The sequence below is a fragment of the Coturnix japonica genome, chromosome 4, assembly GCF_054131305.1.
Source record: "Coturnix japonica strain WE chromosome 4, WE-NBRP24, whole genome shotgun sequence".
In the NCBI taxonomy this organism is placed as follows: Eukaryota; Metazoa; Chordata; class Aves; order Galliformes; family Phasianidae; genus Coturnix; species Coturnix japonica.
Genome location: NC_140666.1, coordinates 80,353,768 through 80,370,830, shown reverse-complemented (window position 1 = coordinate 80,370,830; position 17,063 = coordinate 80,353,768). Strand labels below are relative to the sequence as shown.

Genomic DNA, 17,063 nt, shown 5'->3' with positions numbered 1-17,063 from the left:
ATCCACAGGAGTCCATGGGGGGATTGTTGTGAGTTTAAGGCTTATGTTAGCAAAAACTAGAATGGAGCAAAACTTGTATGCCTTAACACTATGAAAAGTATTAACGAGCCTTCATACTTTTACATTGGTTCAAAAATGCATTGTCTCCTTCAGGACAAACACAACATAGATTCAGGGAAATTCTTCCCTTGTGGAAGCATGGTAATTGTTTATTAAAGAATCTTTTGTATGATGATGGGTCTTTCTGTTCAAATATTCATGGAGAGAAGAGAACTGCATGGTTTAGGAAGTTAATTATTCCAGTAGGAATAATTCCTGTATGGCTCCTCATAGTAACATCTGGAAGATGCAGCCAGATGTTGTAGATCTTGGAGGCTGCCCTCTGGTTGCTCTGGCTGCCTTCTATGCAAATCTGGAATCACGTATCTGAAACATACTATGTAAATCCATGCAGGACGTTATTGCTATTTCAAATACCAGTTACTGGGTTAGGAATTACTTTTTAGTTTGATTTAAGCTGTTTCGATTTGCTTTGTAGATTAACACAGACTAGATCAATATATTACATTACTTCTAGCACTGTTGTCTTCATCTACTTTCATCCTACAGTGATGAGAAATGCTGACAGTGTTAGAACTGAGCTCTGACTTTTTAGAAGTCTCCTTTTTCTTCCTTTTTCTGCATGTTCCCTTGGTTTGGGAGATGTAGCACTGAAATCAGGAGGATATGAGCAACTCAAATGTTTGTTAACGAGTGTCCAATCAGTAAAGGTGTACTGAAGGCTGGAAAAAGTAGACACAAGCTAGTCGTAAAAGTGTTGGAAGGAAAGGGTAGAGTAAGTCTATAAAACTTGATTAATTAAGATAGAATCAGAAGTTATTTGCTTATGATGTTATTATCATGGCTGAAATAATTGAGAACGTGTTTTATTTGCCAGTTTCTTAGGCAGTCTGATCTTCTGGACACTGTTTTGATTATTATTTTTTTCAAAACTATAAGTACTGTTTCTCACTGACATTTAGTAGGTGTGCATGGAATTTTGTGTTGGCTGATGCCTCTGATTAGTGAGTACAGCATCAGTCTTTTTACCTCCTGTAGTAACTCTGAAAGTTTCAATAAATAAATAAATCTCTTTTTGGCTCTTAGCAACCACAAATCTATCTCTGCCCAGGGCCTCTGAAGAAATACCTTATGCATCTGAGGAATACACATTTTGTTAATTGTATAAATCCCATTTATCTCTTATATACACTTATGCAGTCATGCAGTGCTGAGGCTCATGGCATTTCAGATCTGACAGATGATGAAGTTTTATGTTGATATTTGCAAGAGTGAGCTTCAGAGGAAGAGATCACTTTTCCTGAACACTTGTTTCTAAATCCTCTACATCTAAATGATGTACAGCATGAGATTTTTCCATCAGACTAGATCCTATCTGGTCCTTTGTTCCTATCTGGCATGTGCTCTTTGAGGGACCAAAATTGTCTAAGACCTTTCTGTGGCCTCACGGAACACCTGGGCAGAGCTCCTGATGAAGGATGACACAGACAAATAGGTTGTACTAATAGGAGTAGATTTGTAGACTGAAATGCTTGCTTCCAAGGACACTGCAACTATGCTAAGTGCATTTTATGTGTTTACTTTGGCTTGTGTTGGGTTGTCTGGTTTATTTATTTATGGATTGCTCCACAAGTAAAATTAAATATGATGGATTATAGAATGGTTTGGGTTGGAAGGGACCTCAAAGATCATCTAGTTCCACTCACTGCTGAAGGTGGACTTGCCAACCACTAAATCAGGCTGGCCAGGGCCCCATCCAAACAGGCCTTGAATACCTTCAGGGATGGAATACCCACAACCTCTCTGGGCAACATATTCCAGCACTTCACCACCTTTTCAATGAAAACTTTTTCCTGGCATGTAGTGAAAATATCCCATTCTTTTGCTTAAAACCATTACCCTTTATCCTATACAGAATGAGAATTCAGTTCTGCCTTAGAGCAAAATGGTAATGTAAGCATAGTCTCATTAGCAGCGGATATTTATATACTTGTCTCCAGAGCCACTTTATAGTGTGTCATTGGAATTTTGTCTTGTGCCCATCTCAACATGTCGTAGCCCTGCAGGCCATGTTAAGCTAATTCTACTGCCTAATAAGAAGCTAAGCATTTTAGTCATCTATTTTTAACCCCCTGTTGTTGACAGGAAAAACAAAGTCAAAGATAGCAGTTAATTTCCCCAAGGTAGAGAAAGCAAACATATTGCATTTGAAATCCTTTACTCAGTTTCCCCTTAGTTGTTTTCTTCCTGAAGTTTGTATTTGTATGAGACCAGTGCTAATTATCTAGTAGTTGTGTGCAAAACTATGTACAGCTTAAAAAATCAACAGAGAAATAAACAAAATGCCATAGCATGGAACAGTAGTATCACAGGCCTAATCCTCACTGGAATAAATTTGTCTGCCATAGCTGGTGAGAAAAGCTGAAATGCTACAAAAAAAGAGAGAATGTCAAGAGTTGGCAGAGTCTTTGTGTATGGATGAAGCTGTTCTAAATGTGCTAAATATCCTTAGATGCTACATTAAATGAGTGTCCCCTTTTCTTGATAAATTTATGGACACCAGAGGTTTTGCTGACACAGGGTCATTAGCAAGCACCAACCATACTGTGTTCTGGCAAAAATGTATTCAAGACTTGTTCATATTTATGCACTTTACAGTGCTTTTGTTTTTTGTTTTTTGGGGTTTTTTTTGTATACACTTTTTTAATCTCCCAGAATGGAGGATAAGGAGAATGAAATGGCAGCATGATGGACCTGCTAGTTTTACAAAAAAAGTAAATGTTCTTTCTGGAGAATATACTGTCTGAAAGGGATAAGGACATGTATGGATAATAGTTGTCCAAAGTGAGCCTGTTCTTCTTTCTATGCACTCATTTGTCTAGATATGAAACCCTAGTTTTCAGTCGCTGTGTTTGAATGTTTGAGTGCAACAAACATGATTTAGGATATTAAGCCTTGTTTTGCGTTGGTTGCTCTGTTCATCTTGTGCTTATTATTAGCGTATAAATAGAATCATTAGTGTATCCAATATGTATGAAGGAAACCAGGCTTCTGTGGAACCAAATGAGACAAACACTGATTAGATCTGCTTGCTAAGTCATACAAAATTTTTGCTAACTCCAAGAGCAACATGCAGGTCTAGGGGGCAGATCTGTGGCTGAAGCATACTGACAGTATTCCTTTCAAGTCACAGAAGGTGCTTTGATTTACATCATTCTCACTATTTGTGGGAGGCAAGATATGTTAATTAATAATCTGTCGCAAGCAGCTTGTGCTATTTGCTCCTAGCCATAGGGTGCATGCAGTTCCACTGCTGTTCCCATATTTATCATACTGTATTGTGCTATAGTCTTTTTTATGAGCTTCTGTAAGCCATTTTATTTCTAACAGGACTTCTTTTAAAATTAACATTTATGCTTCAGCCCGTGCAGAGCAATGACTTTTGTGCTCATGGGAAATTATGAGGATTATTTCTAGCTGGTTCTGTGAGGGAGGGGATTTTATATAAATAACATGCTTCACAGTAAGCATTTTCTGGAAAGGAGAAAAATGTGGTAGTGTAGCTATAGAATCCTCTCCTAGAAAAGATTACTTCAAGTAGAACAACACTACAGGATATTTCTGAAGTAATGATATCAACTTCTTAATTAAGCAAGTTCTGTTTACTTTTTTTTATAAATAATTCAAAAAGTAAGAGCCATGTTGCTGGATCTCTTGAAAAAAGTTCGTGTATTAGTTCCCTGATGAATTTGGTAAATTTTAAAGGTCAAATTTTGCCTTATATTTATCATATAGTGCCTTTATTCCAATTACTCTGGCTGTAGCTCATTTCTGCAGTAAGAAATGTGCAAAGTGATGAGAACCAAGTTCTAAATTAGGATAGCTTAAATTGCATTGCACAGTTGGTTGTCTTCATACATGAAGAAAATATAGAATCAGAATTTATTCTTGATTTCATTTAAGTCATTTTAAATACAAGAAGAAACTAGAAAATCCTTGAGGAACACCAGGTTGACACCTTTTCCATTCCAAAAGTGTTTGCTGCCAATTAGAAAGGAGGTGAGAGGCAGATAAAAAAGACCTTTTTTCCTCTGAGTTGCTTTGTAATCATCATACCAAGCTGAGGTGGGGAGAAGAGTTTAGTTTCATTCTAAACTCAGTTTAGAATATTGCTGAGTGAAGACCAGTTTCACAGAGTAAAGGAAATCATCATTTCATTTCTCTGAAATGCTGAGGGCATCCAAATTCCAGCCCCAAATAGTTAGAATATAGCCGTAGATATTTCAACTGTATTTTCTTGAAGCCTTTATTCCTATGACCAGGCAGAATTATTCATCAGTAATATACACACAAGACACCACTGTGCAATTTTTGCTGGAAGAAGGTATAGCACAAGAGTCCTATGAGAAGGCAAGAGACCTCACTGCTTATAAGTTAAGCATGGTGGATGCTATTACTCTATGGGTTCTCCCTACTAACTCATACACAGGACAATTTTTCCACACTATCATGTAATATGTGGGAGGAAACACCTTGTTCACAAACACATAGGATAGATTCTAATTGTGCCTATACAATTTTATTTGCTCAGCTATTCAGAATACTTATTTGTTGTTGTTTTGTTTTAGGGTTTTCTCTGAGACCCAACATTTAATAACATTAATTTGTTGAAATATTAATTGCCTGTGTGAAGTTGGAACCTCAGATTTGCTGCTTGATATACTAGTGATGCTTGGGTAGAACTTGGATAAATTCAGCAGTTATTTTATTTAACTGTGTAATCTGATATGGTTGATAAACCATTTATTTTTCACCTGGGGAGAATTGTTAAAGCTTATGTTAAACTGTGGAGGCTCTGGAGAGCCAGAGAGATGGATGCTTACTTTATCAAATTATTGAGGATGATATGCTTGGTGTATCTTGGTGATAGGCATGAGAGGGTGTGATCTTTAGTTTGTCCTCTCTGGCATGTTGCCCTGTGCCATTCTGTGGCCTGGTCAAAATCCCAAAATTTTGCCACAATAAGTAAGGTTGAAGTATCACTAAGATTACTTACACATCAGTGGTTGGGGTAATTCTCAGTTAATTTACTGCTTGATAGATATCATCTGCTTTAATGCTTTAAATTTAAGTCTGAAGTATTACGGTGCAAGCAATGCTCATCCCCATTTATTTGCATGCAGCTGTATGTGTAGATTAATCCATAGGGTAATCAGGGATATTTTTTTGCAGTTATTAATGTTTGCAATTGGGAAATAATCACTGTTCAGTCTACTATAGATTGTTGGTGATGGTGCATTTTTGATATTCACAAATGCTTTTGGACCTAACTGTAATCTATAGTCATCAAGCATATCATGACAAGGTTAATCACAGTTGACCTGTGGTATTGATTTACTATGCAGAAGTGAATATTGAGTCTTTCAAACCGTCATTGCTGCCATAAAAACAGCAGCACAATAAAATTCTGTTAATTCCCACAGACGAGTGTTAATTTTAGTCATTTCTACATGTTTATCCTGCAGTGCTTTGTTACATATGTTTTCTGTCTGTTTAAACTTCAGATCAAACCATGCTTGATTTGCTAATTGCTTTGGTGATGTTACTTGTCTTTGTGAGTGATGATAGCTGTACTGGCGCAATACCTACAAACTGCATATAGGAAATCTGCTGCTTTTGCCTTCAGTAAGTTTTGATTCAGGTTGTACTCAAGCTAAGAGCAACTGCATGCCTGAAGGCAATAATAGAATCTAGAAAACTCTCATCTGAAATTTGAATGCTGAAATTCTGAATGCCTGTGTTTCTTAGGAAGGATTGTGGTTACGTTACATTCATATGCACAATTCATGCATGTATTTTGTTTCAGTTTAGACAGAGAATGTAGATGTGTTAACTAAAAAAGTATTCTGATAATAATAATGTGTCTGGGCAGTCAAGGAGTTAAGATATTGAATATTTGGTCTTCTGAGCTCCCACAGACTTAGAATAACCACTCTGCATATATTTAAGGCTTAAATGACTTTAGCAATAAATCAAGTTTACAAGCAAATATTAAACCATATCTTCATGTTTAGTATTGACTTATAAAAAACATTTATGTTAAGGGAAATGCATTTATAAAATTCACTGGTTTACTACTAGAGTTAATGTAATTGAGTACATGTAAACTTCCATGCTGAAAGATGCATCAGTGGAGCTGCTAAATGATTCATTTTCTTCAGGAAGGCAAATAAAGCAATTGGAAGTATGTAATAAAGATTAACAAGAACAATTCTCCTACTTGAGTAATTATCAGTTGGATTGTCATGGTTGAGACTACAGAACTCAGAAAGGAATGAGGTTATTATCTGCTTTGTAAAGAGGTATCTTGATGATAATTTTGAGAAATACAGAGTATCAAAGATAATGTAATATATTCAACTGGCCCTAAGTTTTTGTTCACAAAGTGAAAAAAAGTTGGCATCACAAATAGCTTACTTTAATAATATTAAAATGTGCTTGCATTTTTTTCCTTATATTCATTATGCAAAATCACATTCTAGGAAACTGAAGGGAATATTTAAATTCCTAAGCCTAAATTTCTTGCAGTAGTGGATAGAAAAGCTTGATGTCTATCAATTGTCCATATGTATTGTATTGCATATACATTATGATCCTTAAAACAACTGCTAAAATACATTTGATTTAAATATTATAATATAATATAATTTTAATATTATATATATTATGTTATTATGTTGTTACTTTTTCCTTAAGGAATTTTATCTATCAGCTATGTTATTTGAATAACAACTAAAAGCATATTAGTTTATATGCATCTTTGTTTAAATTTATACATATACCATAGTTATTCTGTTTACATTATTAAGTACCTTACATACCTGCATCTTGATATCCTTGAGATGCTGCTTAAAAGAGTGATATAATGAAACAGCATAAATTCTTCTCTTTGTTCTTGATCATATGCTGAATTCAAAGGTTCAGGATTTGATATAGTCCACCCATGGTGCACATCCTGTGAATGTACATCAGCATGAACCTTTCAAACATTTCAGAGCCAAGGACATAAGCAGCTTAGCAAATCCTCCTTTGTCTGCTTTGTGCTAAAATTATCAAATTGTTTTCTTTGATTTGCTGATGGCTGTAAATCCAATAAGAGTGGGTCACAGGAACTACTAAGGTGATTTCTGTACCCGCTGGTTAGTAGTACACTGTTGAGTTTTCACACCGATAGCAGCATGACAAGACGTGTATTTTGCAGGCAGATAAATTCAGTGTCCTGATGTTTCTGCCAATAAAACAAAGATTGTTCCTATGAGCCTTTTACTTACTCTCTTTTCTAGAAAACAAGAATGTTGGGTCTGCAGCTGGATACTTGCATGCAGTCTCATTGTTTCAGCAGCCAAAATTTGCCACAGAAGTATTTTTCCCGGTAGCATTTTCCCCAGCTGGCAAAGGTCCTTGAAGACTTGAAGCCATCCAAGCTGTTGGTTCAGGACTGAGAATGGCTGGCTTATGCTACAGGTGAATTGGAGAGGACAAAAGGCATAAACAAAGATGCTTCATTTCATTTACAGCACATCCAGTGTTCATTGCTATCCAATAACTAGGGAACATCAGAATTCTCAACATCTGTATTTGCTACCAAAAAGGAAGCTGAGAGATGAGGATAGAAAACCTGAATGTGTGAAATGAATTGCTTAGCTGCACAGAGGGATGGGCGATTTCTCATCAGAATTTGAAGTATCATAAAAGAAAAACTAGGAAATTTATGAAATCTACACGATTTTGTTTGAAGGTAGGGAAAATTTGCACCTTGGATTTTTAGAGTAGCAAGGAATTTCATTGCACATCAGATCTCTCTTTGTGATGCAGAATTTCCTGAGGTGCCAAACTCTCAGAATGATGACAAATCATCAGTGGGTTGATTTATTACCTCCAGAAGAAAAATGAAGGCTCTATGATTGAAATCCAGGGCTCACTGAGCTCACTGGGAGGATTTCCATTTATTAAGTGCTCCTTTAGAACGGGTAGTGTATTCATGGAATGGATACTTAATGTAGATGAATTGCTAATACCAACCATGCATACATACTTCATGCATACTATGTGGGAATATAATCAACTTTTTTTTATCATTTTTTTTTTCATACTTGCTAAAGCATTCTATGATATAAAGTATCTGAAGTGCAATAATATCACTTTCACTACTAGCTTTGTTATCTGTTCTTCTCTACTCCATAAGGCAGGTTTTTGAACCTGTGCTAATAGGATTTATCTGTCCCTGAAAGCTGAGTAATGTTTCCAGGAGAAACATCCATCTTGCTGTTTGCATTTCATATAAACCTTGATTCCTCAGATGGTCCAGAAGTGCTTATATCCTTGAGGTTGCTGCTGTACAACTATGAGAACCAGACCATACTACAAATTCCCTTTTGAGACCAGCACCTAGCACATTTAACTGGTTCTCCATTGGCAATGCATTAACATCCTTCCACTGAACTTCACCTCTGATTTGAATGGTCTGCAAGGAACTCCCTGCCCTTACCTCAGTTGTATGCTCTTTTCATATCTGTGCTGGCTACTTATTATTACAAAGTTTTCTCAGAAGTACTGAGGCGCTGTGAAACTGTCTATGCTTTGTGGAAGCCAGCAAGACATAGTAAAGTTATGCACTCACATCTTGGTGCCTCAGCTTCTATTACCTTAGAAGTAAGAGTTGAGTGTCTGAATTTCTCTGTACTTGCCATCAAAATTAACCAAAGTGAAATAACTGCATCCTGTTTCCCAGAAAGATGGACTTTCCACCATGAGGTGAATAAAAAAACATGATGGTTATGTGCATTTAAAAGAAATACATGTGTTGAGAATCTTGTGCTGGGAAAAATACTCAATTCTCTTCTTTTAGGCAGCTTGACAGCCCTGTGTGTATGATACTTAGTAGAGTTTCCATCACATGCTTATCACAAAACTGTTGCCTTCAAAGAATATTTATGATTTAGGTGCCTTAACTTTCTGGATATTCTTTCTCTTGCTTAACTGTTAGTCTATCAGGGTGAGTGCCACAGGGCTGAGTGCCACCTTCTTTTGCCAAAGTGTGCATAACTACTACTAAAAATCATTTTATAATGGATCTTAAAAGTCTGTTCAAATTGCAGCTAAGTAATAAGTAAGGCACATATTGCACATCCTCAGCACGCTTTTTCTGTGTCTGACTGGAAATGTGAATGGATTTCCAGAAGGAGCCTGGCCGCTGACTGAGCAGCTTTGCTATTGCAGCGTAGCCTGGCTGGTAGAGCCATCTGCTGTTAACTTAGGATAGCAGCAGTCTGGGCATCTACTGTCTGTAGGAACTGCTTTGTTTTGTCCCTCATGCCTGCTCTGACTGAGGCCAGTATTAAGGTATGGAAACATAATAACTGTCCTGTTTTCAGATCGCCCACCCATGTCTTCCACCCCGTTCTAAAAGAAAAATGAAAATAAGGAAAAGAACAATTTGTAGATATCTTCTCAACCAAAACGTCTAAGTGTTTTGATAGCAGGGTAACATAGAGTTTATTGGTTCTTCACGCAGTCTGTTGTTCTGTAGAAATTACACTGGCTTTATATTGCCTTGTTCAAGCAAAAAGCCAAACGAATCATTATATTGAAATATTTATACCTCCACATGACACAGTAGGAAACCTTGACTTACCATCAACTTAAAGCTGAAGCATGACAGAAGACGGAAATAATAACAAAAATATATTTCTGCATGATTTGTTGTTACAACCATGCTTTTGCAAACATAAACAAATCAGAGTTCATTAAAAGCAACTAATCAAGTTCTGTGAAGGTCTGAGAGTGAGTCCACGGATTCTTGATTGCCAACACTTGCAAATAAAAGAAGACTAGATAAAGATGTAAGCATTTGTATTGCATATCAAGCAGTTCTGACTTTGGACTTAATTTGGACATGTAATTTTTCTGTATTTTCTTCCTCGGTGATTTAATGTAAACCTTGGCTTAAGAGCACAAGTTGGTGTTTCTAGAAGACACTCTAATTTAAGCTGTATTTATTTTATGTACCTTGTGTGTATTTTTAAAGTCATATTCTGCAAATCATTTTCCTAATATGGTCAAGGTAATACTATAAATGGAGATATGCACAGAAGCGAAGTATGTTCATGTTGACATGTTAGCTATGCTACATGAATTTAAATCTGTGTTGATATTGTTGTTTTTTATTTTTCCTGTTGCAAAGATATTTCTGTTTTTTTAAAGGCATCTTTTGAATTAAAAGAAAAAGGGTAATGAACTGAACTAGTTATTTCAGGATAGCTGAGCTAGGCTGACCCTGTGCAGTCACAGGATGTTGACTGCAATAGTTACACTCATTTCATCCCCCTGGATAATCCTTCTGCCACACTCTAGGGGAACAGAAGCAAGCACGTGCAAATGAACAGCACCAAGCCCGCTATTGCTTTTTACAACAAATTCTGTCCTGTAGGTTTGAATCCTGTTTCCTAGAGTAAAGGTTCAATATATCACTCAATTGAAGTTTAAGTCTTCTGTGTTCCACTGCCATTGCCTTTTCCATTCATGTAAAGGGAATGGTGGCTATTTAAATACTTGTATCCTAACTTCAGCATGTCATTTTTAGGGGGCAAATTTGGAACAGGTCTTTTAATAGACATGTGTGTGTGTGTGTGTGTGTGTGAATACATAGGAATATTTGCCCTACAGGCAATATTCACCCTGTTTTATGTCTGGCCTACTGACACACACCTTGTCATTTCAAAGACTTTCTGTAAATAGATTTTCATACATACGAAATGCAGCTCTGTATATATTCCTTTTTAATTTCTAGGTTGCCTTGGTCTTTAAACTAAGTCTTGGAACCCATAATTTTTTTTACCTTAAGACTCTAGCGTCTTTTCACCCAGCTCTAATGTAGTTACACCAAGCTTAATAGTTATGATGGGTTATAGGTGAGAACTGCAAAACAGAAAATCAGCTTTCATTTTTAGCACTATTCCAAATAACTGGAGAGAGTAATTGAATGGCTGTAATCTTCTGAAAAGATTAAAAATTCATGAGGGAATAATAACATCTCAATTTTTACTTAATTAACAGAATTCCCTAATCTGAAAAATGCTGTCTAATTAAAATGTCTGATATAAAACTTGCTCTAAACCCTGAGGTGAAGAAGCCACCAGATGTTTGCATTTTTTTAGTGTTCTTACTTTTACAGGAGAATAGTTCTCCACACACGTTGAAAAAACATTTCACACAATGAATCTTGAAGGTGAAAATGAGATTTGAAGTTATTGCTTCTTTCCACTCAACTCCCTGCAGTCTAATTTTATCACAGAGCATGGCATGACCCCCAGTAGAGTTGAGTTCTGTCACTCAGATCTGGGATGCAGTTGGAAATAGGAATCAGCAGAACTGCAATTAGTGCCTGAGAAAGAAGAGTGTAACTTAATAGAGCAGAGAACTCGGGGATGATTACATCTGCCTGGTTCATATCCTGTGGCTTCTCACAGGCTTGTAATATTGGTGCTACATACAGTATATGAAAGTGATCGCTTGAGAGATAGAAATGCCGTGAGCAGATGAAGTATAAATCAATTCAAAGGTAATAGAGGAAAAGTGAAATTAATACAGCTGTGCTCCAGGCATTTGTTACTGTCAGCAAGGCTGCATGCACTTATGTCATGTGAGGGCAATCCTGGTTTGTGCATTTATATTATCTGGGAAAACCTCTGAGTGATGTGGCCTGATATGGTGGGGTGTTTTGATTAACTTAATCCAACTGCACAGTGTTCCAAAAAATCACTAAAATAGTCTTTTTTAAAAAAAAACATCAATAATATCAAGATTCCTGTTTGCCACCTGCCTGCAATATTTTTGTGGAGAACAGCCGTGGGCATGTTGAGCTGTGGGGTGGATGTACCTCATCATTTGGGATATCTCCAGATTAGATTCAAAAGTTAAAGCCTAAGTATCACACTTCCTATAGCTATACTGAATAGTTATAGGATCAGCTGCTGCTGCTGGGAATTCTGTGAGCTGCTGTGAGCTTGGGGCATTTCCCACTGTTGGAAGTCCTTGAACTGAAAGCAGATGATTGACTCAAATCTTCTGTTGATCTCACTGATGTAGAAGTATTGACTGGTTGCTTTTCTGAAAGATATACTGTTCAAATAGATTTGAGACTAATAAAATAATTTGGGAGTTGTGCAGTAGCTCCTACATTCAATTTATAAGTGTGTGCACAGAAATTAGACTGGAAGGTAATTTTCCATTCAAAGTTCAGGAACTGCTTGTAACCTTAAATTTTTGTAGGCCAGGGAGAGATCGGGCAGTAAATTCCAAAGAAGAGCTGATGATTTATAAAGTTGCTCTTTCATTCCCAGAAACTGGTACTAGGAAGTCCCAGGTTTCTACCTGTAAAAAGAGATTACGAACTTTATAAAGTCTATAGAAGTACAATATACTGAACATACTAATAAAATGCATCCTCTTAGTCTAAGGTGAGATACATGGACCAAACAACAATCATATTTTTGGGGATGCTTTGATCAAAGAAGGTTCTTAAAATTAGGGAGAGCTGTGGTGGAGACATTCTCTCTGAATGTCAGAATGGCATCTTGGTGGGGCACTGAAAGTCTAAGTGCGCTTAGTTTTTTCTGGTACAGGATAAATATCTCAGAAGCATGGCCATGTTTTACAGGAAAGGAGAGGGTTAAAATGAGATGTAACTGTTATATGCTGACTGTGTAGGTAAGTAAAAAGAAACATTCTGGCAGTTGCAGAGAAATTAGTCTTGAAATTAGGGTGCTAATTGACCTTATCTCTGCATCTATCTTAAAAGCATGATTTATGGGTGTTGAGCTCCTCTCTGGTTGTAAACAAGATGATATGAGGATACAGCTTGTTTCAAATGCCAAGGTTTCATGGAAATGTGAAGCAATCCTGCCATCTGCACATCTAATATAACTGAGTAGGAAGTGCTCATTAATAAAGGGTATTTATTCTCATTTTTAAGCTAATAACATATTTTCGATTCATATCTTTTTCAAAGTAGATACTATAAGATCTATTCCACTTTTTTGTTCCAGAGGATTCGAGAACTAGAAGATAAAATAGAACTTCAAAAAAGGCAACTCAAAGAAATTGAGGAAAAGGTAAATAAAAATCTGATTGATAACAATGATTTTCTCTCTCATACTGATTTTTCCGTTACACTGATGTTAATAGGGTTTAACCTACTCTTGAGAGATCTATTTTAATACAAGAAAGATCAAATTTTAGTTCAAGTCCTTATTGCAATAATAGAAACTCTGCCCTTGTAAACTCATCATCATCTGGTGTTTGGGTTTTTCTGTCAAGTAGGGAAGTCATTAGGCTAAAATGGGTAGAAATTATTATTATTATTATTATTGTAGTTTAGGTCAAATAACAGCATTATGATTTGTTTATTTGACAGAAGAGGCTATCTTTGTCCTGTCCCACGGGTAATGCTTAGCAAACCTCAATAGTATGAAAGAATAAATAAAATCTCTTAATGTTAATACTCCCAAAACAAAAACCATTACAGTTTGTAGCATAGATACTAGGTGCGACAACTTCTGGTAAATTGGAAAATATCAGTTAGCATAATGTACGCTGGCTCTTATGTGCGATGGTCGCGGAAAAGTGCTGGAAAAGAAATACTATATTCACAGGCTGATCAGAACACTGGGAATGAGTTAAAATTGTTAACGTTTTCTCTCTTAATGTCACATTGATGGGAGACCTCTCAAGGCTTCACCATTTTCTGATATAATTCAATTCTTACATGAGCACAAGGTTTCCTTCTATTTGTATTACGTTTACTCTTCTTTTCTTGAGATGAAATCTCATTCAGAATTTGAATGCCTGAAAGAAATTTGTGTTGTCAGAACATCGGTGAATGATACACCTGTACGTCATTGTTCTTTTTAAGGTTTAATGTGTAAATAAGTGGAGAATGACATTAACATCACACTGACACTGAGCACTTCATGTGGAGGGAAATTCTTTCTTTTGAAGGAATGGCAGATTTTATAAAGAAGCCTGCTTGCTGGTTCTATGGGCAGCACGTTGCTTATAGTTACTTCATCATTAGTATGGCTTTTTACTTTCCCTCAGGAATTGATTCAATTTTTAAGTTTTATGTGAAATGCTTTCCAAAGAGAAGATAAGAGCGGCAGTATTTTTACCCTGTAAATTCTTCAGCAAACTGCCCTGCTTCTAGGGGCTATCAGAACAATAATGTAAAATCTTGGTTTCATTCTACCTGCCAATACAAGAGGAACAAGTGCTTTTTAAACACATTGTGCTTTTCTCATAACTAAGTCTCTGGCCTTGAAGTTGTACATAGTTTTTACTCCTGTCTGGGTACGATTTCATACAGAAAATCTTTCAGGCATGGAATTACGAGTTCATACTTGACAGAACTAAGCCTAATTTTTCTGAATTTTACATAAACTCCATATGTTACTGTTTACAAAAGCTGTCCTCAAATAATGAATTTTTTCCCCTCTTACCTCTTTTCAGTGTCAGATTGGTATACTGAACTTTCAGCTCAAATCAATTAATATGAATAAAAATTAACTGCTGTAAAATTATGTCACTGGATTTCATGTTACATATCTTACATCTTCTTTCTTTTCTTTTTTCCTCATTTTCTTTTGACCTTATTTTATAGTTTTTGTTCCTTTTTTTGTTTTTTTCACTAGCATTCATTCTGTGGCCTTGATGACACAACTGAGCCAAGACATGTGGTTGGTATTCTTTATATTACTTTGTACTCAGTTTTTAGCTCTTAGATTTTGCTGTGTTTTGAGAACCATCCTTGTAAGGCTTTGAAACCCTGGAAATGCATTTACTGGTTTTGCTTGCACATACAGGAAGAGTCCCCTGTAAGGTCAAAGTGATGACATCCATTATCTTCCTAACCTTCTGCAGAAAATCATGTATTTTTTATCAAGGATTGATTTTGCATTCCAAGATACTGAATGCCTGAACTGCAGTGGGTACTTCTCAATTCTGTAGAGAAAGTCCATTTTAATCTTGAAGTTCAGCTATTACTATAAGGTCCTATCTCCTGTCCTGCACGACGGAATGGTGGTGAAGAGTTTGATTTTCAGTTTTGTTTTCTAAATGTCCTGTACCCATGCAAAAAAAAGAGATTCATTTTACTTTAATAAAATCCTTGAAGCCACAAAGTAAAGTTGGAAGAAATAACTTGATTTTCTATTATGAGGTGATATGAAAGAAGTATGACTGACGTTCTTTGTGCTCAGGAACACAGTAAGGATGAGGGGACCTTTTCCAGGTCTATAAATATCTGAGGTATGCGGGACAATGTGGCAATGCCAGACTCTTTTCAGCATTATGTGGAGACAGGACAAGGGGAAATGGGCAGAAACTGGAGCATAGGAAGTTCCGCATGATTGTGCGCAAGAACAAGCACTGGAACAGGCTGCCCAGGGGGTTGAAGAGTCTCATTCTCTGGAGATATTCAAGACCCACCTGGACGCCTACCTGTGCGACCTGGTGTAGGGAACCTACTTTGGCAGGGGGGTTGGACTCGATGATCTCTGGAGGTCCCTTCCAACTCCTACAATTCTGTGAGACTAAGAAATATGTTGTTCATTAGACATAACCAAGAAATATGTAGAGATTAGAATAAAATCAGTCCTATTCCTCTTCATGGAGCGGTGTAAGTTTCATGCTCCTTTTCCTTCCCTGAAATATGTTCTGAATTATGATCCAGGAAACTACTTGTAAGAAGAGATTGTTGTCAGTGGACCCATTTGTGCAGTCATAAAGCCACTCCAGATTTCTAGGGGCTCACAGCACATCAAAGCTCTAGTTCAGAGGACAGTTTTTTTTAATTCATTTTGCCACCAGTGAATTTATCCTTGAATAATGTAACACAGCAAAGCCTGTTTTAAGAAATCTAACTATGGTTTCTGGTTGGTAAGATTCTTAAACATTCTTTCTTGCAATCAAACTGGTTTGCTTGCTAATGGTAGTTTCATTCTTGTTATATTGAAGGTAACAATAGACTTTTAGGAAGACTTTTTGATTGGGTGAATGCCAACATTTATTACAAAGTTAATTTTGTCTATATGAAGCTGAGAATATATTTATATGTATTTCTTTTTTTCTCTTATTATACAGGTTATTAAGAGAACCTATGGAGTGAACAGCTGAGTCCACATGCAAAAATATAGAAAATATTTATTGAGCAGCTTTAAATTGGTGCATTTTTTTCATAAAACTGTTTGCATAATACTTGAAGCTGCAAAATATTTGAACTTAAAATTAGAGATTTTTTAAATCTGTAGCTTCAAGCTGGAATGATTTGATAATCAAAAAGGGACCAGCACATCATACACAGTGAAAAAAGCATAAAGAGAATTTACACTCATGCACCAATCAAACACTGAAAAGAAACCAAGTGCAATTACTGGATGCTATGTGAACTGTTCTCTACCAAATAGTTTTCTCACAGTACTGAGATCTTTGTCTCCATACTGCATGCTTTCAACAAATGTCGTTTGCATTTCACGCAGGTAACACAAAATCTCCTTTTTAGTATCCATATAAAAAGATAAGTGTTTGACAGTAAATTCTCTGTATTAAATATCTGACAGGTTAAGAAAAAAAAAAAAGGCAAAAAAAATAGAAAAAAAGAAAAACCGTTCTGAGTTGAAAACAGAGTGAGATTTAAAGCCCCACAGTGACAAAAATCATATTAAATTCAGAATCTGGAAACTCACACATGGAGAAGATGTAAAGTTTGGAGAAAAGGCAGGATATTAGATTGAAATTGGAGAAGTGGGAAAGAACTGCATGGTACAAGTGAATGTTTCAGTGTTCCTGGAAAATTAAGGCAGTAATTTGTGAAGATGGCCCTGGGAGAATGGAAAATTTTGAGATGGACTGAGAGGTCAAGAAAACAGAATGTGTGGTGTGCTGTCCTC

General features: G+C 36.3%; 1 protein-coding gene across 44 annotated transcripts in view; it reads left to right on the top strand.

The window, feature by feature from the left end:
* Positions 1-16,751, top strand: part of JAKMIP1 (janus kinase and microtubule interacting protein 1) — a 126,265-nt gene extending 109,514 nt beyond the window's left edge. For 39 of the 44 annotated variants that reach the window (XM_032444139.2, XM_085547344.1, XM_032444135.2 and 36 more), the window contains 3 exons: positions 13,167-13,232; positions 14,808-14,852; positions 16,258-16,751. In XM_032444139.2, coding sequence (XP_032300030.1) covers positions 13,167-13,232; positions 14,808-14,852; positions 16,258-16,290 — 144 coding nt within the window. In that variant the 3' untranslated portion in view covers positions 16,291-16,751. Of the gene's footprint in view, positions 1-13,166; positions 13,233-14,776; positions 14,853-16,257 lie in introns of all 44 variants that reach the window. The other 5 variants (XM_085547336.1, XM_032444147.2, XM_085547337.1 and 2 more) reach the window with 1 other exon arrangement.
* Positions 16,752-17,063: the final 312 nt, after the last annotated feature.